The sequence below is a fragment of the Elgaria multicarinata genome, chromosome 3 (assembly GCF_023053635.1).
Source record: "Elgaria multicarinata webbii isolate HBS135686 ecotype San Diego chromosome 3, rElgMul1.1.pri, whole genome shotgun sequence".
NCBI lineage: Eukaryota > Metazoa > Chordata > Lepidosauria > Squamata > Anguidae > Elgaria > Elgaria multicarinata.
Window position 1 is genome coordinate 77,517,689 of NC_086173.1, and position 25,423 is coordinate 77,543,111.

General features: G+C 41.4%; 1 protein-coding gene across 3 annotated transcripts in view; it reads left to right on the plus strand.

Moving 5' to 3' along the window:
* Positions 1 to 25,067, plus strand: part of PRELID2 (PRELI domain containing 2) — a 43,196-nt gene extending 18,129 nt beyond the window's left edge. For 2 of the 3 annotated variants that reach the window (XM_063120660.1, XM_063120662.1), the window contains 4 exons: positions 401 to 561; positions 11,324 to 11,429; positions 21,724 to 21,789; positions 23,117 to 25,067. In XM_063120660.1, coding sequence (XP_062976730.1) covers positions 401 to 561; positions 11,324 to 11,429; positions 21,724 to 21,780 — 324 coding nt within the window. In that variant the 3' untranslated portion in view covers positions 21,781 to 21,789; positions 23,117 to 25,067. The remainder of the gene's footprint in view (positions 1 to 400; positions 562 to 11,323; positions 11,430 to 21,723; positions 21,790 to 23,116) is intronic. The other variant, XM_063120661.1, reaches the window with a different exon arrangement.
* Positions 25,068 to 25,423: the final 356 nt, after the last annotated feature.

A 25,423-nucleotide genomic window follows, 5' to 3' on the forward strand; every position in this document is an offset into this window, starting at 1 on the left:
GGTACCAAACAGAATATAAAATGAACCAAGTGTTTTGGCTGATTTTGTTTTGTGTGTAACTCTCTGCTAGACTTCTGCTAGAATCCATTTCTTTAAACAGGACATATAGGGGACTAAAATGACACAAAAATTAAGTCTCTGCTTTACTTAAAACATTGCAGTTTGCAAAATCTAACCATGCATTGAGCAGTGACAATAAGTCTTTAAATGTTTGCATGATTTCATCACTAACTACTATTAATTTATGTATTAGTGTCAAGGGATACATGTTATTGAACAGTTTTATCCTTAGTATAGCTATTAATATTTATTATATGAGGGTGGAAATAAATGCCAAATATAAGGAAAGTATTCTTTCTTCAAGTACCTTATCAAGAAATTTAACTGTTATATCTAACAGATCAGTGTCCTAAAAGTGCCTGAGGTTTACTTAGAAGAAGAATCTTGGCTTAATATGCAGGAAAGAATTATGTCTATGAAGACTCGGTGTCTTACTTGGACAGAGTATGCCAGTCTGAAAGAAGAGTCCATCTTCAGAGAAAGCTCGGAGAATCCAAATTGGTAAGGTGCAGATACTTAGTGTGTATATAATTGTGCATCAGGGATAGGGAACCTCAGGCCCAGAGGCCAAATCCAATCCTCCCCCAGTCTGGCCCTTCAGGTTTCCTTAGTTGGCCCCACCCCTTTTCCCCAGTCCCTGCTCCTTTCCCCACAACTACCAATTGTTGCATGGTTCCCCAGCTTTTGTGCAGTCCCCCCCCCCGCATTCTAAAAGATTGATCACTTCTGCTACAGCTTTGTTACTGGTAATAAGAGATGTAAGCTACAATATGCTGATACCTTGTATTTTTGGTTCCACCACTTTTGCCTTTGGCCCTGCTCTACCAGGGTAATGGGGCCCCTGGGAGATTTTCCAAAATTGAATTTGGCCCTTGGGCTAAAAGAGGTTCACCACCCATGTTGTACATGAACTTCTAGTTAATTTTCAATTACTGTGTATGTCAGGTTACACCAGGGCCAGATCTACACCAAGCAGGATATGACACTTTGAAAACAGTTTGAAAACTGTACATGGAGCGTGTCCTGGCCCCCAACAGTTGTCACTACTGTTAAAAACCATTTTAAAGCAGTAGTGTAGATCCTGCCCTAGAGGATCTGATGCCTTGGAGAATATGGGAGCCATAACGTAACCGGTAGCCTTCAAGGCATAATTTCATTGCTGACAGATAATTTAGGCCAGCACAAATTGTAACCCACCAAGTCAAGTGCAGCCTGATTGCTGTGTATGCTTGACAGGCGGCTGGGGCTGTCTAGGACTTCAAGAACAGGCTCCATGTGTTTGTCACAAAAATATATGGCTGCTGTGTTGTGTCATAAATGGGCTGGTCAGAATTTGTGCAGGCAAATGTCATTTAAGAGGCATAAGCAAATGTGGGAAAGTATCTTTTAAACCATGGATGGGCAACATATAGCCCTCCAGATGTTGTTGGACTGCAGCTTCCGCGGGGCTGTACATGTATTCAGTTCCAAGCCCATATTTATTCTTATGAAACTGTCCTGCATAAATTCAGTCTCATAATTTCTCAGTCTAGACCAGGGGTAAACAACATATGGTCCTCCAAATGTTGGACTGCAGTTCCCATCAGCCCTAGTCAGCATAGCCAATGAGGATAGGTGATTGGAGCTGAAGTCCAACATCATTGGGAGGACCGCACATTCACCATCTATGTTTTAAACATATATGTTCCCTGTTTATCTCTAAAGCCATGTTTTTACCTTTTTACTATTATAATGTGGAAGGAAATAGAAGAAAGGGTTGCCAGCTGAGTTTTGCATAGTTGACTCTAAAAAGAATAACTCTTGCAATTCTGGGGCCAAAGTAATCATGATATTGTCTCCAGTATAGCACATGCAATATTTTTACATTGTTTTTATTCTTCTGTATAACTTATTCTGATTTTGCTAATTCAGGGGGGAGGGGGAGTAGATTCTGCAGACCACTAAAACCCTTCCCCAAACCATTGGAAATCTTACTCTACCACCTTTCTAACTCCATTCAGCTTTTGGGCTTGTTCAATCTCTCTCTCTCTCTCTCTCTCTTTGTGACTGTTATCTCTTTTCTGATCAAATTGTGCAATAAAACCAACTGACTAGTATGAATGACTTACACACTTTCAAAGTTTCCTCCTTAAACACAAGGCCAGAAACTTGCTGGTTTTGTTAAAATGGAATGTGACATTTTCAGGAACATAAGAAGTGCCCTGATGCTGGATCAGACCAATGGTCCATCTAGTCCAGCACTCTGTTCACACAGTGGCCAAGCAGCTGTTGACCAGGGACACACAAGCAGGACATGATGCAACAGCACCCTCCCACCCATGTTCCCTAGCAACTGGTGCATACAGGCTTACTGCCTCAAATACTGGAGATAACACACAGCCATCAGGGCTAGTAGCCATTGATAGCCTTCGCCTCCAAGAATTTATCCAACCCCCTTTTAAAGCCATCCAAATTGGTGGCCATCGCTACATCTTGTGGTAGTGAGTTCCATAATTTAACTATGCGCTGTGTGAAGAAGGACTTCCTCTTATTTGTCCTGGATCTCCCACCAATCAGCTTCATGGGACGACCCCAAGTTCTAGTATTTTGAGAGAGGGAGAAAAATGTCTTCCTACCCACATTCTCCATTCCATGCTGCATCAAATAACACATTCCTTGGTTTTTCTGTGCTTTCATTGAATTGCAGTACAAATACAAACCAGGGAGTGGGAGGCATGGGAAAACCCAGTGCTAACAACAGTGCTGAAAGTGTTTAGCGATCTATGGGCCTTGCTAGACCAGGTCTTAGCGCGCCTTCCGACCCGGTTTCCCTGCTGTGCGTCCACATGACGCACAGGGGAATCCGGCCTCAGGCCGGAGCTGGGGAACGTCTAGGGACTTCCGCGGCTTTTCGCAGCTACTCGCGTACTCGCGAGTAGCCGCGAAAAGCCGCGGACCTGCCTGGCACAGCGCTCATACGAGCGCTGTGCCCATCAGCCCGGGGGGGGGGAGAGGGGAGGGGGAAGGATGGCAGGGTGGGTGGCAAGGGGGCAGGGCGGGTGCGATCGCGCCACACGCTGCCCGAGCAAGCAGGCATTGCCCGGGCAAGCGCCGCTCGCCTGCTTGCTCGGGCGGCGAGCGGCGCGATCGCACCTGCCCTGCCCCCTTGCCACCCCCCCTGCCATCCTTCCCCCCCCCCGTTTAAAAAACCCCCCACTTACCTTCTCGGAGTCTTCGGGCTGCACCCGGCCCCTTTAACAACAACAACAAAAAATGGCGGATGCCGCAGGGACTCGACGTCCCTGCGCGTCGTGCGTGTGGAAGCCTGGGGGAGGCGCGCTAACGTTAGCGTACCTCAGCCCCACCTCCCTGCCGGCATAAGCTGGCAGGTCTAGCAAAGCCCTATGTGTCTTGCCAGTTATATGAATCTTCTGCTTTCAGTGTATTTTTTAATTATTAAATCTGCAAAATACATTTTTATTTCAAAACTATTCAAAGCAGTAGATATAAAATCTGTTACAAAAAGAATATATGTTACAAGCGATAAAATGATGTGGGGCAAATCATAATGGGCAAAAAAGATGCCCAGCTGACTTGTGCAAAAACATTGGTGCAGGGTATCTTTTTCATAGGCAGGGTAGTTTTATAATACTTTAGCTGCTTTATTAAACAAAAACATTCAGTTGTGTGATGTGTGTTTTTTAAAATCATATTATTTTCAAAACCAAATACATTTATATTCTGCTGGCTGGATGTTTTTAGCCAAACTCAGGTTTTTGTGTGTGATTTATTTGTTTATTGCCTTTGTTCTGGAGAAAAGCAACAAATGTAACAAAGACTTGATAAGAATAGGAATTGGACCTAGGCATAATTGCAATGCAAAAGAAGAAAAGTGTGGTGGAGCGTAAAATGATCCTAAACGGAATGATCCACTCAAGCATCTACTGCCTCACTGCAATAATGCTTCTTTACAAAGCCACAGCAAGTATAAATCAAACAAAATAATAATCTTTCCCAAGTTAATTAAACATATTGTGGAAAAAATATAGGAGTTGGCAGTGCAAATGCACATGGAATTTTTTTTTTTTTTTTGGATAGCTGTTCTTATGCTCACTCAGTTTTATTCCAGATTCCGTTCAATAGCTTATTGGAATCTAAACCAAAGTCCTGTCACTTTTGCTCATTTAGCCTCATATATGAAGAACTAGGGCAATCTTCACCCAGGCACACCTTCAGTGGAGTGGGAGCTGCTTTCCCAGGATGTGATCCTATTCTTTTGAAGGGTGTGTGCATAGGTATTCTAACCAGTTGGTTGGAGAGAAACAATGTATCATTAATCTATTCAAATTTCTACAGATGTTACATAACACCAGCATACTCCCAGGATCTAATTGTTAAGAGGGCAAGCAGAATGAACTACCAAACCGAGCAGGTTGAAATGTGATTTTAACAGAATGCTGATCTACATTGGTAGAAAAATATCCCTACTATCAAACAATACCTAGGCTGCTATATGGGAACTAAGCTTTGCTCCCTGAAATCCCTGGAGACTGGGGCCATAGCTAGACCTAAGGTTTATCCCTGGATCGTCCAGGGGTCAAACCTGTTCATCTAAGTGACACACAGGGGATCCAGTGCTCAGGCAGGGGTGAACCCTGGATGAGGCCAGGATAAACCTTAGGTCTAGCTGTGGCCTGGGAGAAGCAAACCATGTCGCTTTGGTTCAAAATCCTGGGCAGTATTTTCTCATTTGGGTCTTGTGATGCATTTCTTCTAGCTAGCTAGTTTCCTTCTTAAGTTTCCTTCTTCTTGATAAATCACATCAGGTGATACAAAGTTGACCCACAGTCTCTGTTAAGTGTATGAATAATCGTTTGTTGTTGTATATCCTGGAGAGATGCTAAGAGATTCAGTGAACCGCTAAGTTGCATTGCAGTTTGCAAATAAACACATCACTGGTAACTTTATACTTGTTTTTACCTCAATTTTAGAATTTCTGTAAACCGCCCAGAGAGCCCTGGCTATGGGAACGGTATATAAGTGTAATAAATAAATAAATAAATAAATAAATAAATAAATATAAATAAATAAATAAATACCCCTTTAATCTGTGAAAATTATAAGCTGATCCTGCCCAAGTGGAATAGTCCTGCTGGTTTTCTCGGCATACGTAATGTTGGCAATATAAATATTCAGTGTGAACATCAAAGGGGTTATTAATGTGTGTACTTCCGTTTTATATATATGCTGGTGGCCAGCTGCATTGAAGAGCAAGCTTCTTCAGTATTATTGGGTAGTACAAATGGCCAGGTGCATTTTCCCCCTTTCAGCCTTTCCTCAGACATCTGCTGAAAGTCATTATTGGGCGGGAGGAGGACAGCTAATGTTCTGCTAATTTGTTCCAAGATAGTGTTCCTATGCAACACAAATGACATACAAATTCACAGATTCTGTGTGTAATATTAATAACAGGTGGGACCTGCAGCAACCTTAAAAGAAATGCTCCTGTTCAGGGTTCCAGCCAACCATTTCCTCCAAGCAGGGCATTCCACTCTCTCTCTCTCTCTCTCTCTCTGTGTGTGTGTGTATTTAATAAAATGCTTTTTACATCACTTCCTAAAGATGCTCTAGGTCGATAGGGAGAGAAACCAATGAGCTGGAGAGTGGCCACTGTACGTTGTTTGTTGCACATACTGAAAATTGCTTCTGGTGCTTCCATTTTGTTGATTTCACTTCAAGAAACCTCTGCACTTGCATAAGCTAGCTTTCAGCAGTAGGAAAGAGCCATTGATAGTAAGGGAGAAATACTAAGGAAGTGGTATAATTGGAGGGTAACACTGGTAAAAATAGCCTTCACAAAAGTTATGACTAAAGATATTGGTAGCTGCATATGTGAATTGAAAACAACTTAAAACAAAAACAAACCCTCAGCTATTAGAGGCAACCCTGGCTCCTTGAAGTCTCTTGGTGATGACTTACTTGGTTACCAGTTCATTTAGAATAACGGTGTGACAATTGACAATTCCTGTGAAAATGTTGGTAATTTATATTTACCAGGCATCTTTGGTTCTTTTTGTTTATCTTATATCCATTAATGGCTTAAACAATTGTGATTTATTTATTTATGCAGTGGCTTATACACTATGGCTTATAAGTTTGTGGGGTGTGTGTGTGGAAACAGTTTTTTGCAGTGTGAATGCTTCCTCTTTATTCTTCTCGCCTACCCTGCTTTTTAAAGTATGCTGGTGTCACTTTTGACAGAGCATCCGAAATGCACCCCTTGAATTTACAGCAGCAGCTCTTGTTCTCTTTGAAATTATACCTTGCCAAAGCTTTGTTCTGTGCCATTAACTGAACCTTGCCCCTAATCTGCATTGCATAAGATAACATATCTTTCTCAATAGTCATAAAAAACAAGAAGGCAGAACGTCAAAGTTAGTGTGCTCCCTGCTGCTAAAAGCTCACCATGTACCTGATATGAAAGTAGAAACATATCTGATAGGGAGATCAGACAAATTGGCCTTTGGTCCTTGTTCTTGGGAAGAAGAGTTTCTAGACATTCTATCCTAATCCCCAGGGGGATTTGCTGGGCTTGAAAAGGCCAAACTGATGACCAAGCCAAACGCTGATGTACATTCAAAGCTATATAAGCTTTTGTAAACCGCCCAGAGAGCTTCGGCTATGGGGCAGTATATAAATGTAATAAAATAAATAAATAAATAAATTGACAAATTTTTGTTAGGCTGGTAGAACGAAAGGGAGCTGTTGTTGTTGTTTATTTATTTTTAAACCCTAAGTTTTAAGCTTTAATTTGTTGTCAATGCAGCTACAAAGGCTAAAAGGTTGGCTATTTTCTTTTGAATTTGTTGAGCATTCCACATTTTGGGATAAATGAAGCAGGCAGGTTGAATCCTAGAATTTAATCCAAATTCGCTTTTCATGATATCTAATTGATATTAAGATTAGCCTCCATATTTTGTCTCCAGGTTTTGTAATTTATGAAAGCATGGCTTAGGACCAGCTACTATATGTCAGATCATGACTATCACTGTTTGTACACCATAATTCTAGGAGTGCAGACTGTGGAATTCACAAAAGAATTCAGTTTTCTAAGAATCATTGCTTTGAATGGTTTGTTCGTTTTTTTAAAAGAAATTTACTATTCCTTATGACTGCAAATATGCTTGAAGGTTTACTTGCAGTGCCTGGCAAAATCTCAGAAGCTAGGGATGTGCATCAGGTTCAGCCCAATCCCAAGCCAAATCGGGCCTCTTTGGGGCATTACTGGTTCTTCCCAAGGTGAAGCAGGTTTCCCTCCGAAATGACCAGAAATGAAGCTGGACCCTGGATGAAGCTTTGTTCAGGATTCAGCTTTGCAAAGGCAGACAATGTGTCTCCAAAAGTAGCATATTTTGTTTTCTTTCTCTTAATACTGATGTGGGGAGAGAGGGGATGGGGTTGCATGACCAGTCCACTTTCTAATCATAGGTCATGTTTTACCAGAGGCTCTCCAGTTACTGTGCTTTGGGGGAGGACAAGGATGGGACTGTCAGATGGCCATTCTCCCAATGTCACCGGGCTTCGCTATTAAAAAAAACACCTGCTTTTCAGTCATTCTAATTCCATAGCTGTTGCACCTATCCTTCTGAAACTTCACAGGTTTTCTGCCTGGAGGCATCTCTATGTTGTGTGCCATTTTGTTCCCAAAACACAGGGGAGGGGGAAGAAAGTGAAGCAAATCACTCACATCACCCTAAATTTGAGGAATCCCCTTCCACATATATAGCACTGCACCTATCCTTCTGAAACGTAATAGTTTTTTTTTTATACTTAGGACCACCTTTATGCTGTATGCCATTTTCAGAAGAATGGTGCACAGTGTATACTCCCCCCCCCCGTTTTTTGTTTTTGGCTATCCTCAAAATATAAATACTACTCCTGCACAAAAATCCCTGCAACTGTTCACCTGAAATTTGCCAGGCACAATCTTCTCAGAAAGGGCAACTATCCCTGGAAATTTCATCTATTGCCAAGAAAAAAAAAGTGATTGGCAGTTACCTTAAAGAGAAAAAGAAAAGAAATATAAAAGTGCGTGGTACAAAAAACGCTGCACCTTTATTTCTAGAATTTGGCTGGCATTATCCTCTCCTAAGGGCTACTATACCAACAAATTTCAACCATTTCTGAAAAACAGAAAAAATAGCAGGTGTTTTTCTCTCCCCCCCCATTATAGTGAGAGACACAAAGCCCCAGTTTTCTGAATCTCAACTAAGGTCCAGTCCTTGAGTTGCAGCAGATCACCTCCAAATAGGTTTGAATAGAAACGGGTCATTTTCGAAAGTTCGAGTCAAATCTTCTGGTCGGTGCACATGTCTACTAGAAGCCCATTGGAGCTGCTAAGGTTTCCAGGGAGCAGAGTTTCAGTGCTTTGCTCATCCACATGATTAGCAGAAGCAAAATAATGATAGAAAATAGGAAGGAACAGGGAGGAAAGCCTGGTGCTACAAATTATGCAAGAGGAAACATACAGACTCGCATAATTTATGCAGGTTGCATATGCAGGGTTCGTATTTAATTCTTTTAAACACAAAATGCACACAGAACTGAACATGATTCTCTCCATAGAGGTATTGTACTGGGTTGAGAAATCTATTTCCCCAGTGACTGTTTGCATAAAGTGGTTTTCCATTAAAACGTTCAGAATTTCTAGTTCAGGTGAGAGAACCTCTCCTTCAAGCCCTCTTGTGTTGCACACACTGAAATGTATTTGTCACTATACAACTTCTAAAATTATTATATGCAAGAAAAACTTTGTCAGGTTCTAAGGGCTGTATATTTACCCAAATGCCAATCTTGTCTGTTTCCTTTAGATTTGTCTTTCTCTCCAGGCTGATTGACGCACTGTGAAATTGTCCTGATTCGTGTGCATAACAATATGTGCAAATAGCCTGCTCTGATGAGTAGTGTGACATACAGGAGGAAAAGTTATGGAAGGCAAAGCAGAAACTTTCTTGAGTAAGGGTTTCCATTGCATCTTCCTTAAGGGTGCAATCCTATGCATGGCTGGTTGGGGCGTGTTGGTAGCGCTAGGACTTTTGTCTATCTAAGCATGCATAAGTTGCCTTTCCCTCCAGTTTGGTAGATCAGGCAAATGGTCTGCTAACACTCATCAGAGCAATTTTATAACATGAAACTGATGATGCACAATTCATGGTGGACAGAAGAACCAGGGGGTGTTCAGAATCCACACTTAACATTTAATCCAGGGCTTTTTCTTAATGGCGATACATTTTAAAGCAGTTTTTTTTAAAAAAAGATGTTAGTGGCGAGAAACTAAAATGCCAGCAAGAGTTTTATACTGAAGATACTTTAATTAAATTCCAATCACAAAAACAATTAAGCCGAATTTGCTATACTTTTAATGAGTCAATAATTTAGTAGTTGAATCTCGCTAATAGACTTCTCTCTGGGACTGTGTTGTTGTAATGATGTTGCATCACCCAGCTGTGTTCTGTGAGAATCAATCTGAGATCAATATTTCCTGTGAGCTTGTTGTGTCTTTCAGAGACTATGAAGCAAGAAAAACAGCAACATGGGGCTTCTTCTCATGTTTACTTTATCAGGTTAAATAACCTGCTAAAACCTATTTGCCTTCAGCTGCCACCTCTCTGAGGGAAAACAAAAGGTCATTGATTGATTGACTAGAGGGGCACTTTTAGTAGGCAAAGAATCTTACAGCCCTTATAACTCCATGCAACAATGGAAGCTGGATTGTTAAGCCCTCAATTTTCAGGCATTTTCAGGCATGCTAGGGCTTGATTTGGGAGATGGCTTTGAGATTAATCTGGGATTGGGTCAACTCAGGCCTTAGCTAGATCAGCGATTATCCCAGGCTGATACCTGGGATGACTCACAGGGGATCCCGGGATCAAGGAGGGATCATCCCTTCCTGGCCCTGGGATGCAGCCCTTCACTTTGGTCCCAGTTTTTCCCACGGTCTCGGGCTGAGCCCGAGACCATGAGCGTGTGGCCTGTTTCCACAGCGTTTCCCAGCTCTGCGTGATTACTCATGCAGAGCCAGGAGTTGCGCCCATCGGGGCTAGGGTGGGGGGAGCTGGGAAATCTTTTTTTTTTTTTAAACTACCGTTAGTCGCTCGAGCACTTGTGCATAGCCGGCCCTTTAAAAAATAAAAAAAATGGCGGGCACATCGCACCTTACGTGTAAACGACGGCGAGATCTGGCGTTATTCACAATGCGAGGTCTCCCCTGGTCTGGCAAAGGCCTCTGTGCTCCAAACCTCTTCAGGTGCATAAAGATATGCAGCATTGGCACATGTGATTGGATGGCAGTATGAAAGCTCTGGATTGGCCATGCCTAATATAAATAGGCTTTTGCATATGCCTAGTTGCAGCATTTCAGTTTTAAGCCAGCTCAAGCCACTGACCTCAGGGATCCAGAGCCGGAGACATGCCCAATCTAAACATTCAAGTACAACTACTCATGGTGATCATGACACTTCACAGGTGGTTGGATCAACTGTGCAAGCAACTCAAGCAGTGCCTTAGGAACAACAGTGAAAAGGTGTGAAGTTTGAGAGGTGCACCCTGGCACTTCTTCATTGGGACTGATGGCTTGCCAAGGAATTCAAAATAATATTTATACATTGTAGGTTTATAATTTATTGTTCCTTTTTTCTCATTTTAAAAATTGGCTAATGTATTGGCAAATTCACTTGCCTTCCCTTTAAATCCTGTATTCATCTTTAAGTGGTAGGTGTTACTATATAGCTAATATCTCTCAAGACATCCAATTTTTGAGGGGTATTTACAGGCTTCCACCATGATCCCAAAACTATTCTGGCACAGAAAGTAAAATGGGCCTGAGTGATTTTTTTGGTATCTGTAATTCTGTAATGTTAAGCAAATGGGCACACTTTTATATCCCTGCGATTTAAGCTACTGTGTTAGATGTGCTATAATGTATAGGGCAACAACATTAAGTCACTCACATCAATAATTAATACACTGTGATTCACCAAAAAGCCGCCCGCAGTTAATCAGGCAGCAGCTTTAATTTTTGTGATAGTTTGAAATGCAATTGCTGATAAAAACTGCAGGTGGCAAGTGTTGCACATTATAACAAATTGGTACATTTTGATACTACTAGAGTATGTCTTTTTGGTCTTTTGTACTATGCAGTTTTCTACAGTGTAGTTTTATTACAGAATCACAGTACCTACTACTGGAGGAAAAGTGAGAGTTCAATTGTATTCTTTTTTTGTAGGACAGAGTTCATTCAGAAAGGGAGAATATCAATAAAAGGGGCAGGACTGCTGAATTGCTTCCTGGAAGTTTTTGCACAAACCTTTTTAAATCAAGGAGTCAAAAAGGTAAGCATTTTTTTTAAAAAAATTGTAATCTTCTACACGTTCCTGCCATCTTATGTTTCACTCTCTACATTTAGTAATTTCAGATGATTGTAGAAGGCAGTTACATGTACAAGAGAAACCCTATTATGTATTAATTTAGATTCATAGCCTATGTGTACTGTTGTTTGAATTTCATTTATTTGAAATTTCATTCTGATGGTGTTGGGGCAAATGGTTTGAAGCAGAGGTCTCCAGTAGGCAAGAGCCCCACCTTGAATGTCTTTGAGCAGAATCAAACTGGACACATCCCACCTTGAGTGCCCCCCCCTCCCCAATTTCTTGACTGCCCATCCAATATTGGGTGAACTGCTAGAATGGTGTAAAAGTGATTTCTTAATTTTAATTCATTATTCATTCTATACTTGAGGCATCTAGCAGGCAAGAAAATAAGCAGTGGAAGAGGAAAATACTATTTAATCTATATATATGGAAATAAGTTAAACAGATAGTTTAACTGGATAAGTTAACTTATCCAGACACTATATACTGACATAAGTAAATGTCTTCCATTGCTTGTCGGAGGTATAGAATATGAGAGGTTGTGTAATTCATTGCTAGAATACTGAGCAGTAAACCAAGAAGTGCATGCTTCACTGAATGGCCTTAGGGAAGCCACTGGAGTTGTTCAAATGGCATGACAGCCCACCATGGGTTATGTAACCCACGGTGAGGCTGTGGGGCATATGCACCCATCATTTTGAATATGCAACCCCTGCTTGGGTGTTGTCATGTCATGTGAACAGGTGAGTGTGGACGGTGCAAGGATTAAACAATCCTTGCATAATCTATGGTCCGTTTTAGGGTTATGCGAGGGTTATTTAACCCTCGCATAACCCATATTCACTGGATTTTCGCAACATGAAAACCCCCAAATGGGGCTTGCATCTGCAACTTGGTGCTTGTCACGACCCCGCTCACCTGGGAACTCCTTTTTACCTTTTCCCGATGATGAACACGATCGGCTTACGGCTGCCCACTCTGTGGATTATGTTTTCCCAATGTTCTTTTTCTGTGTCCACCTCTGGGCATCACCATTTACTCTCCCACTGGTACTGTGGCCTCTGACTCCTTTTTGGTCCCACAGCAAACAGCTTGGTGCTTTGTACACAACTAGTGTCCCTTTTCCACTGAGCACACCAGTGTCCCTTGATGCAGTGTCTCACCTGAGCATCTGACTCTTTTATACCCCAAAGCTGAGTACCCCTGCAACCACTTAAGCACCTTGCAATTCCCCCTTCACTTGTATGCCGCCATACAACTCAGTACCTTCCCCCTAGTACTCAAAGAATCCAATCCAGTGTGAAACAAGATAACATTTTATTAACAAGAAGTACATTCACTCATTTTATCAAGCTTATGGTTACGTTTTGTTCCGTGCTCAATTGTTACAATAAAGATGTCATACACCTCTGCCTACTCGACCCCTACTGTTGTTTTATACTGTTGTTTTTATATTTTTGATGGTTTAAAAATTTGTATACTTTTTAATGTTCACTGTTTTTAACTTTTGTAAACCGCCCAGAGAGCTTCGACTATGGGGCGGTATATAAATTTAATAAATAAATAAAATCCTAAACTACCTCCTCCTGTTCCCTCTTATTCCCAAAACAGTAAACTGCAGACCCTACTCTCATCTATCTTCTTCAGCAGACCAATCCCAACTGACTCACCAACTGATTTTTTACTGTCCTTATTTATTTATTTATTTATTTATTACATTTTTATACCGCCCAATAGCTGAAGCTCTCTGGGCGGTTCACAAAAATTAAAACCATTAAGAACATAATAAAACATCCAACAATCTAAAAACCCAAATACAAAATACAATATAAAAAGCACAACCAGGATAAAACCACACAGCAGAAATTGGTATAGGATTAAAATACAGAATTAAAAGAGCAAAGTTTAAATTTAGGTGTTAACATACAGAGAAAATAAAAAAGTATTCAGCTGGCGATGAAAAGAATACAGTGTAGGCGCCAGGCGGACCTCTCTGGGGAGCTCGTTACACAGCTGGGGTGCCACAGCAGAGAAAGCCCTCCTCCTAGTAGCCACCTGCCTCACTTCCTTTGGCAGGGGCTCATAGAGAAGGACCCCCATGGATGATCTTAATGTCCGGGCAGGTACATATGGGAGGAGGCGTTCCTTCAAATAACCTGGCCCCAAGCCGTTTAGGGCTTTGTATGTTAGTATGTCCTTCTCTTTCACACTCAAATCCAACAGCCAATCAACATTCACTCCAAAGTTCCATTCACTCACTCTACCTCCCCACAGAATTATCCACTAACCAGCCTTATCATGCAAAGTCTAAACAGCCTTTACATAGCAGATAAACAGCATAAACCTGTGAAACGTCAGAGTGCTCATGGGTGCTGTGGTTCGTTGTGGGTTAAAAAGGCCACAGCTTGTCATCCAAACCCGGTCACTCTCTCTTAGGCTCAACTTGCCATCTTCATTATTGCTCCCTCTAACAGTGAACCAGTGGTGAATGCTGATAGAAATAGAACCAACATGGGACTACTGAGAAACAAGAGGGAGAAGCTCAAAGGAACCACAAGATTTGCCAGGGAAAACAAAATATCTTTTAAAGCCCAAAACCAAGCCCTATTATCTCCACAAAAAAACACCTCAATGAGGACCAAACATGCTCCACAGCCTTGGAATATTGAATGTCAGTTGGAAAAAAAATGGGGGCTGGAGAGGAATAGAATAGAAAGGCCTGCTGGGGGGAAGGGTGCTGACTGGCTAGGACTACTTATAGGAGGCAAGAATACATTGGGACACTTTGTTGTAGTTCTCACTTGTGTAGATAATAATACTGATCTACCTTACAAGTGTGTTGTAAGATTGCTGAAATAATGAAGGTGCAGTGCCCAGAACAGTAAAATAATAATAATGGTGCTATATAAATGCTATTTACTTGCTGCAATATTTTTTAAAATTTAGTAAAATGGATTTCTAAAACTGAGAAATTGTATGTTCCTGCTGTTTCTACTTTGTGCAAAACAAAGGTGTTGTAGAGTGGCTATTTTTGGCTGACTACACTTAGTTTGGTAAGCAAACTGAAATAAAACAAATGATAAAGCCATGGAGAAGTGGCGTAAAACAAATACATCTAGCTTTATTTTACCTAGATAGCTAGCTTGTTGTTAACATGCTGTTATGGGCTGTTGAAGGCGAACTCCCCCACCCCCATGATATTACTTGGAATTGTTGTCATGAGCCTTTTTTTTTAAGTTTTAGTTTGTGCTTTATTTCTACAGGTCCATAGAGGTTTTAGCTGGACGGTAGCCTACCTATGAGATAGAATGCATATTTATAATGTCAGGAAAATATTCTGTGAAAATAATAAAACCGCAACAACCAAAATGGTTCTAAAGTTTGAGAGTAAACACATTTGACTAGCCCAGACTAGGGAATATTGTATATTCCCTAGTCTGGGCTAGCCAAATACATAAAATGTCATGTCCAAATTCTGCTAGGTGAGACCACTTAATCTATAAGTAGAATATCTTTGTCAGAACCAGAACATGTATAGTACTGCTTCTCCATGCCTTATTCCATGGCACTGCTAGTACAACCTGCACAACATGGTATAAGGCTTTTAAGTGCTACCGGGTGGGAGCAGTAGAATCTTTATGTCCTATTGAGCTAGGAGACGATGAGGAATGTGTTAAGGCAGGGTAAGCAAAGAATTAAATTCCCTTTATTCCCTTCTAGATTATATATGTATATTATAAACGAGATCTTGTCGATTTCATTCATCCTCCTGGTAGTATATATATATATATATATATATATATATATATATATGAATTATTGAAAAGTCTTGGCACAATAAATCAGAGAACTGAAAACAATTGATTTTGGCACCTTTTTTTGGGGGGGGGGGCGTTTCTCTGGATAAATGTCAGAATAGGAAAGTATTTTAAGATTGTGCAGCTAGAGCTGCTCTACATCATGAGCGGAAGTGATCGCTGCCATGTCAGCTCTTCTTCATATATATATTTAAAAACACCTCTATACTGCCAGATAAACTTGGAAGCTCACTTTATTTCACTGTGTACTTGGCATTCTTTTTTGTTGTAGAAGGTTCAAATCTTCCTTTATCCATAAGCATTTTCAGTTTTTGGATGGCTAGCCTTTCTTTTCTTCCTTCCCATTACATCTATGTTCAGCACAGGCAAGATAAGGCATACATGATCAACCAGTTGTTTCGGCCAGAAATAGGTGGATGCAGTTGGATATATGTGGAACATACCTCAGATTTCAAAACAGAAAAGTTGCCTAATGCAGGTTTTATATGAAAACCAAGTAGGGAGAATTGCCATGTCAGAGAACATTTGCATTTACAACATTTGAATGGTGGCAAAAGTCACATTTGTCTATCACATCATGCTGAGGAGTAGGGAATCGGCAGGTGAGAGAGCAGGAGGGAAAGTGATTGGAGGATTGGTGTGTGACATCTGAGCCAGGCAGTAATGGGAAGGGAAGGTCTTTCTCTTGAAAACCTTCACATTACTCCATGACTTATTAGTTAGAAAAGCATTGCAGAAAACATTGCAGGTGATATTGTGAACAGTCAACAGTTCACATCCAAGAGAAGTGAAAATATTGTTTAAAATATCAAATTTGTTAAAATAAAATTTGAGACAGGAATAGAATGGATAAGCCCATGGAAGTCACTGACAGCTTTTGTAATAGATGATCTATGAACTATAGAGCAAGGAAAATTTAAGATCTAGTGAGAACATGGGATATATAAATATAAGGATTTAATTGACAATGACAAGGTGACACAACCCGAGATCCAAATGAATGGCTTGAATCCCCTTTAGTTTGAGTGCTTTTAGATTAGAGCTCATTTGCTCTCCTTTTAAAGATCAAACTGAGAAATCCAATACATTTTGAGAAACTGGTTATCAGTGATAGCTAACATTTACCTTGTCATGATTCCACAAAAACCGTTTTAGAATATGGATACGAGTTTTAACAAGTGAGAGATTATATGTTGGAGAAGATACACCTCCATAAACAGAGAATATTGATGGATAACTGGTTAAGGTTTTTCCTTGAATATGAACATTAGAGAGAATTGTTTTAAGATGTTGTCTAGATGGTACATTACAGCTGAAATCTTATATACGCTGTCCTGGGACTAAGTTCATATTTATCACATGCATAGGATTGTGTTTGGCCCCACAGTTTATAAAGTTATAAATAAAAGTTATAGTTCGAATAATAAGTTTTCCAGAAAGTTTCAGAAAGGAAGGTGATTTATCATTTAAGACAGATATTACTGCTAGCTTCAAAAATATTGTGGAGAAGATAAATTATAATGGAGAGAATTTTAGGATCAATTTATAACTTGGTCCATCTATTTTGCCCCTTAACACATGCAAGAGAGAGAATACTTTCTGGAAACATCTGCAGTGCAGTGTAATCCAATTCATATTTACTCAAAAGCCCCACTGTCTTCAGTGGTGCTACTCCCAGGTTAGTGGACACAGTAAGTCCCATTGAACTCAGTAGAACGTAAGCCTTAGCTAGACCGGGCTTTATCACGGGGTGAACCCTGGGATCATCCCTGTGCGTCCACATGACACACAGGGGATCCTGGAATCAGGGAGCGATGATTTCTCCCTTGCCCTGGGATAGAGTCCTCCACTTTGGGCCCACTTTTCCTGCGGTCTCGGGATGAGCCTGAGACCGCAGAACATGTGGCTCATTGCCGCGGTCTGACCTGGCTCCATGCGATTCCTCGCATGGAGCCAGGAGCGCTGCATCCATCGAGGGTAGGGTGGGGGGAGCGGGCAAATGAAATTATTTTTTTAAAAGCACCTACCTTTAGCGCACGAGCGTTTGTGTGCTCCTCTTCCTTTAAAAATAAAAAATGGCGGGCGTGGTGCCTCTCTTCCTGAGGTCGTCGCGCCTCACATGTAAACGGAGGAGGGATCTCGTGTTAATCGCACTGCGAGATCTTCCCTCCTCTGTCGCAGACTATCAGGTAGTTCTAGCTAAGGCCTTAGTTATCAGTAAACAGGATTACGATTGTGCTGTTAGGCTCATGTGGTAGCAAGAACTGCATATGCTAGATATTGAGGACAAATAGAAATTCAAGCAGGTAAAGTATAATTAGTAATATATTTCCTTGGCTAAATAAATTAAATTAGATAACTTACAGCCAGGTGAAAGAGATAAAAAGACAAAATGGATGGATTTGATAAAGACAACTGAACTCGGTGTGTTATTAACGTTTTGACTTATAAAATGAGAATAGTGAAAGCAAGCAAGCAAGAAAGAACAAAAAGAGTTTAAACTATATGTGAAAAAGTAGCATCTTAATGGTTAGGTAAAGTTAGTTCTGCATTTTAAGTACATCATTGCATTGTAAGTGTTGCAAATTTAGCACTTTTAAACTTAGGAACATAGGAAGCTGCCTTATACTGAGTCAGACCATTGGCTCATCTAAATCTAGTATTGTGGGGCAAGTTTTAAACTTCAACTAGCACAGAATTCAGCTAGTCAGAATTCTGGCTGGTCTATTTGTAAGGGGCCATGTTACTACAGTTTGGAAACAAGTACATTAGTTGCTTGTTCACTTCTGAGCCTAATTCAAGGTACTGGTGCTTACCTTTAAAGCCCTATACTGTTTGGGGACTGGAGGAGCGCCTCCTGTCATATCAACATGCCCATGCATTACAATTGTCAGAGGTGGCCCTTCTCCATGTCCTATCTTTAGGTAAAGTACATGGTGCAGGTAAAAGAAGAGAGGGCCTTCTCTGTAGTAGCAACCTAAATTTGAATGCTCTACCGAGGGAGGTATGCCTGCTACCAACACTCCATTCTTTTCAGCTTATGGTTAATTTGTCAAGGTGTTTTAAATTATTGTATTTTCTGTTGGTGGAATAGTTATTCCTTCCAATGTTGTTATGTTATGTTTTTGCTTCTTCATGTATTCATTTGTTATGTATATGACCATGAGATCCATTCATTGTTTGGTCTATAAATTCTTAAAATAAATAGATACGCTTAAGAACTTTTGTTGAAAGGAATATATTGATTAGACTTACATAATTGAAAAGAACAGAAATGCTGACTTCCAACTGCCCTTTTTTCCTTATTTATTTCATAAATTATCCCCCTTCTGTCCTGCCCCAGCCCGTCTATCCCCATAAGACAGCTGTGCTATAAGGAAGAAAGAAAAAACAATTGACACACTTTGAACATAATTGATTCAATAAATAACATTTTAAAATTCCCAAAGCAAACCTCAGATTTTCCACATGTCAATTAGTGCTCTACTTAGTAAATGGTGGCAAACGTAATGTAGATTGATAGGCTGTGTTAGCCAGTTCTCACTTCCTGTGGAGATGAAGGAGACAGAAAAGGAAACCACTTGCCTGATTATTGTTTTTGAAAGCAAAGTTCAGCCCGATTTTGCAAACATGTTTGCAAAAGAGCACTCTGAAAACAATTGCTGTTTTAAACATTTGCTTGACGAGAAACCAAACTGAAAGACAGTCCGATCTGGTTGTTCAAGTTATTGGCATTGGTAGTGATCTATGGTAATGATCCATGGTATGCATTGCAATGATGCCTCCATTTGCATTGCTTACCATATTCCTTTATAAGGAGAAAGGAGGAAACTTGGCTGTGGTTTTGGGTGGTGGTGGTGGGCGGTGGCATTCTTCACAATAAGTGCTGAATTTCCCCTTTTCCTAGAATGGGACAAAGAGATCCGATGAGTGTAAGGTTTTGGCTCTTGGCCACTGTTGAACACTCACCCAGATTTCTGATGCTGGTGACAAAGCACTGTGTGTAAATACTACCACCAAAGTCCCAGGTTCTAGTTGGCACGGTGGCCATAATTCCCACACACTTATCAAAACTGCTACAGTCCAGAGCTGAAATATTATTCCACGCAATGTGGATATGCGACTAAATAAAGAGATCCCGCAGCCATGCAATCCACAAATGGGCCACTAGATGCTGTAGCTCTAGTTTTACTGTATTATTTTTTTTAAAGCATGTATGAGTTGTGAGCATGCACTTTGGAATGTTCCAAGGTGTGGCCAGCTGGCCATCAAGAGGTTCCTGCCCTATTTAAACTACCAGAAGCAACCAGGAACTCTTCAAATACTTGAAAGTTTGTCACACAGAAGAGGGCCAGGATCTCTTCTCAGTCATCTCAGAGTACAGGACATGGAATAATGGGCTCAAATTACAGGAAGACAGATTCCCACTGAACATCAGCTATTTTGGGCTGCATTTAGAAGTATAGCTTCCAAATCGCATAAGGTACTAGTTCCTCTCTATTCGGCCCTGGTTAGGCCTCATCTAGAGTATTACGTCCAGTTCTGGGCTCCACAATTCAAGAAGGACGCAGACAAGCTGGAGCATGTTCAGAGGAGGGAAACCAGGATGATCAGGGATCTGGAAACAAAGCCCTATGAAGAGAGACTGAAACAACTGGGCACGTTTAGCCTGGAGAAGAGAAGATTGAGAGGAGACATGATAGCACTCTTCAAATACTTAAAAGGTTGTCACACAGAGGAGGGCCAAGATCTCTTCTCAATCATCCCAGAGTGCAGGACACGGAATAACGGGCTCAAATTACAGGAAGCCAGATTCCGGCTGGACATCAGGAAAAACTTCCTGACTGTTAGAGCAGTAAGACAATGGAATCAGTTACCTAGGGAGGTTGTGGGCTCTCCCACGCTAGAGGCATTCAAAAGGCAGCTGGACAACCATCTGTCAGGTATGCTTTAGGGTGGATTCCTGCGTTGAGCAGGGGGTTGGACTCGATGGCCTTATAGGCCTCTTCCAACTCTTACTATTCTATGATTCTATGAAATTCCTTGTTAGAGCAGTATGACAATAGAACCAATTGCCTAGGGAGCTCATGCGTTCTCCTACACTAGAGGCATTCAAGATGCAACTGGACAGCCATCTGTCAGGGATGCTTTAAGGTGGATTCCTGCATTGAGTAGAGGGTTGGACTTCATGGCCTTTTAGTGCTTATCACTTTGTTAGGCAAAGCTGTGGTTTCATCTGGGCGCCTTCCCCCAAGCTATTGGACAGGGCTGGGCAGGATCTGCAGATTCTGTGTCTACCTCTTCTACCATCAGCCTGACACTCATGTGATAATTTCATGGCTTCTTACTTTTTCCTGCTATGTGACCCAGTAGGGCAGCTGTGGTGTGTGGCTAGAGATGTGAAGGCCAGGGGAAAATTGGGGTGGGGGGAACAGAACAATTTGGTAAACTCATCCTTCTTGTTTTTCCAAAAAAAGAAAACCTGGAAAAAAACCAGGAAAATGTTTGCTTTTTTTTTTAAAGTCTCCCCCTCTTCCATTTTGGTGTTTTTTTGGGGGTGGGGGAGCCTTCACATCTGTACCTGTAACATATTATGAATATTGGGGGCTGGCTCTAAGACTAAAAACATTTATAACCCTGAAAATGTTCCCATCCCTTGACTGTTCATGTGTGTTCTCCCACTAGCTCTCCAAATACTCCATCTTCTAGCCAATGAAGTGGTGTCTTCTGATAGCCTCTGTTCAGGGTGCTACATGGATAAAGCAGCAGGTGCTTGGAGGAGTAGAGCGACTGATGCGAACAATCTATGAAAGAAATGTGATTTCTTAGGCCCTGTTCAGAAGACACCATAAACCATGGCTTTAACCACAGTGAATATGGTCCCCCCCCCCACTTATTCATTGTGGTTAAAGCCATGATTTAAGGTGTCTTCTGAACAGGGCCTTAGTCACCTTAAGCCTTTGGGCAATGATCCATTTTGAATGCTAACATAAAATGGAGTGTTGTCAGTATAACATACGAAACTGCCTTATAACAGGTCAGACTATTTGTTCGTCTAGCCCATATTATCTATTCTGATTGACAGCAACTCTCCGTGGTCTCCAGTTCCCATTGTCTGCTACTTGATCCTTTCAGTGAAAGACGTTGAAGATTCAAGCTGGGTTTTTCTGCATTCAAAGCACATGTGCTTCTACCACTGAGCTATGGCCCACCCTAAATGTGCAAATAAATGTCCTATAGGACTCCTCTGTCAACAGGAAGTCCACCACTGACTGACTTAGTTGCAAAGCAGTCAAGCTGGAGATAACTCTTCCTACTGCTGTGATTAGTCTCAGACTGACTAGATGACCTCTAAACAGGGATGCTCCATTTGTGAAGATCGTGCACAACTTTATATATTTATAGTGCAACATTACTGGCCTGTGTTCTTTTTATAGAGTATTTCAATAATGGAGAAACTTCTACAAGAACAGTGTGGGAGCCCGTTTTTGTAACCGGAAAAAGTGAGTATGGATATACAAAAGAGCACAGTATACTGGATATACTGTGGATATACTGTTCTTTGTGTCATTATGTGATCATGAACAATAATAAAGACATAGAGTTATATCCAGTAGTGTCATTCCTCTAGTGCAGTTGTCTTCGCTATCCTCCCTACCCCCACACCTGCTGCAATTACCTCCCATCTCTCACCCCTGCTGCATCTGTCTCCCTTCTCTGGCTGGCTGCTACACCTGTCTCCTCTCACACTCCATTTCTGTCTCCCCCACCTACTGTATCTGTCTCTCTTCTCGCCCCCCCTACTGCATCTGGCTTCCTCTTACCCCTATGCTCCATGTCTGTCTCCCCACTCTGCTGTGTCTGTCTCCCTTCTCTCCCACCTCCTTGCCTGCTGCATCTGTCTCCCCCCACCATCCATGTCTGTCTCCCTCTGACTGCTGCATATGTCTTTCTCCTCTCCCAACCCATCCTCCGTGTCTGCCTCCCCACTTACCTGCCTGCTGCATTTGTCTCCCTTCTCTTTTGTTTTCCCTCCTCCTGCCTGCCCATCCATCCAGTCTGTTTCTTCCTTCCTGCCCACCTGGCAGCAGCATCTGCCTCCCTTCCACCCTCCCTCCCTCCGTCCCGCCGCCTGTTCTGAAGGGCAGCCAAGCCCTTTGAAGAGCCTCATTAGCTGGGAAAGCAACCAGTGCAGCTCTTCAGACTGCTGGATCTGGGGGTCCTTCCTTAGAGCATTTAGGGAGAAGAGGTATCCCTGGAGATTCTCTGTAGTCCGGGTGATCTCCAGAGACACTCCTCCTCCACAAAGAGAGGGAGCTCAGCAGCAGGTCCTACTGGTGGTGGAAGAGTACACAATTCGCCACTCCTCCTGCTCTGCCACCTGAGCTTTTGCAAGCTGCTGGTGGAGTTTTAGCGAGCCACTACAGGTCCACGGGGCTTGCAGTGAAGACCAGGGTGCTAGCGGAAAGCTTCTACGGCTTGCAGAAACCCTATTTTCATCTTTGTACAAGTGTCAAATCCAGTACTTTCTGCTTGCACAAGCACTTGTTCAAGTGCTTTCATAACTCATTACTTAGTTACAGTAGGTGTTACATGGCCTAGGTGCACTAATTTGCACAACCACTAGTGAAAAACACACTGTTTTGTATGTTTTCCAATAACGTTAAGTTGGATACAACCCATAGACTTTAGAAAAGTATTTTCCCCTCAAATATTGTCCATGGAGGATTATATTTGCACTCTTACAGTAGTTCCAGAAAAGGAAGAAAATGCCTATTGATTTGTTTGTAATAAATGTTCTTCTATGAGATGCTTTTTTGTACTTTTCAGCAGGAGAAATCTCCATGTGTCTGAAGTTGAACCACAGCAATATGTCCTTATTACCAAACCTGATTCTTCATGAAGTTAACTTTATGGGTTATTCTAACGCAGGAAGAAAGAATGGGCAAAATAAGACAATGGTCTACAAACTACTTTCAATAACGTCATTTAAAAGAGCATGCTTCAGTATAATCACGGATAATGGAAGGGTATTTTGAAAAATGCATCTGTGTGTACTTCTGCTATCTCCAAAGACTTAAGTGTTCACGGAAAATCATCAAAATGAAAAATAACCCTTTGGTTTTGTGGAGAGACTTATCAGGCAAGAGGAACAGAATTTTCCTTTATTTTAATATATTCACTTTTGCCCAGGACAGAGAATCTATTCCATAGCAGTGCAACTGAAACTGAGATATTTTATTAGCAGGTACTGTGAATTTATATCACATGAAAACTCCACAAGAATTCAAGATTTTAAATTTTTCTAGTTTCTCGTATTCTGCAAAAACATTCTTAATACAAGTGCTATTCATGTATTTCAAGTTTGCCAGTATATTCCTCTAAAGTAGCTTTCTTAGGCCTTAGCTAGACCTAAGGATTATCCCAGGCAAATGGAGGGGTCGTCCCTGCCTACTCCTGGGATCCCCTGCGTGTCATTTGGATGCACAGGGATGATCCCGGGACAATCCCAGGATATAGGCCTGGTCTAGCCATGGCCTGAGTCTGTTAAAGCTTTGAAACTAAGGACCTTTAAATTTTCTGTCTTAATACTGAACTCCAGTGGCAACACTTCTTAGATGGCAACCTTGTTCAGTCTTTCTGTGCTGATATGTTTAATAGGTAGGTTTAAAGTACGCTCAAAATATATTGGCCTCTTAATTAAATGGTAGGTTTACTTGAGGGCTCAGGTTCTAGTTTTCTAACATAAACCTTGTATGTTCCCCCCCCCCCTTCATTTTGTGTTCTTAAACCATTCTGTCTACATGAACTATGAAATTTTATAGGAATATCCTCATCTAAAATGAAAGCAAACCAAAGCCAGATTCTAAAACACTTAGTAGTCCATAATAGAGTTTGCCCAGTTGAATCTATTGGGGGGATCATGCTGCTAATAAGTATTTAAATGTCTCCATGTACAACATAATACTGTTAGCTGAAATGCCGGGAGGAGTGTTTATATCTGTCCAGAGTTGGTAACTCCTCTGCATTGGGTAGACATTGTAAATATGATATGGTCTGTGGAGTGATACTAAGGGTAAACTCCCAGTGTTAGAAATATTTTAGTCTTGGCTAAATAAAATTGTGTCCTGGAGTAGTGGAGAGGATTATGTTGTTTTGGCATAAAATCATGTCCGTTTCAACCTTGTCACCAGCAGTTTTATGACTGAGATTACTGGAGCAGTCTGGATTAAATTTATATTTACCAGGCACAGCAGTTATGTCAGGTCACTTTTAATTCATTTCCTTCAGCAATAAGCCAGCCTAACCAGTCATTTGAACAGCTATTTGATGACAGCTGGCTAATGGGACTGAAAAGTGTGCCAGCTCCCCTGCTGGTTGCATCCCCTTCCTGTTTTTTCTTGCTAAACATGTTGAGGGCAGGAAGTGGGAAAGAGGGACACATCTTTATAGGCTGTGCTACAGTTGTGGCCTTCCTCCCTTGATCTACAAGTATTAAAATAGAAAGAAGACACGGGAAGATTCATGTGTATTTGAACTCAAATGAAAACAGGGCTGGGATACGGGTGTTGCCGCTGATAGTATACCTGAAACTATGGAGAGCAAATGAAGAACCCACTTCACTTTGAAACAAAATCACTTCCCCACCCCCCACTCTATCCATTACTATCCAAAAACAAGGCAGAAGCAGCTTTCATGTGATTGAGCCCCCATGGGAAGTTGTTAAGACGTGAATCACCTTGTTAAACAATTGTGAATAAATTTCAGTATTGTACCAACAGTTGCATATGCCTGTCAATTCATAATTAATAGTAATGAATGGTGTGTGTGTGTGCATGTGTATGTAGGTCCCGTGTGAATGTAATATTTTCTTCCAAATCCTGTCAATGGAATTATCTCTGGTGATCTTACTGGAGTAGATCATTACTGATGGTACTGTCATGGACTGATCTCCAGGTGCCTTGCTAATGACCCAAAGCAGAGTGGACCTTTACAGGGCAGCAGAAGTTTATTTCAGGGATCCCACAGCCCAAGCTAGTCCAAGGACTATATCATCACAGCATTTTTCAAACATGGAGGACCTCCCATAATAAGGCATTTATCACTCCCATCAATCACTCAGCCATTCCACCTCTA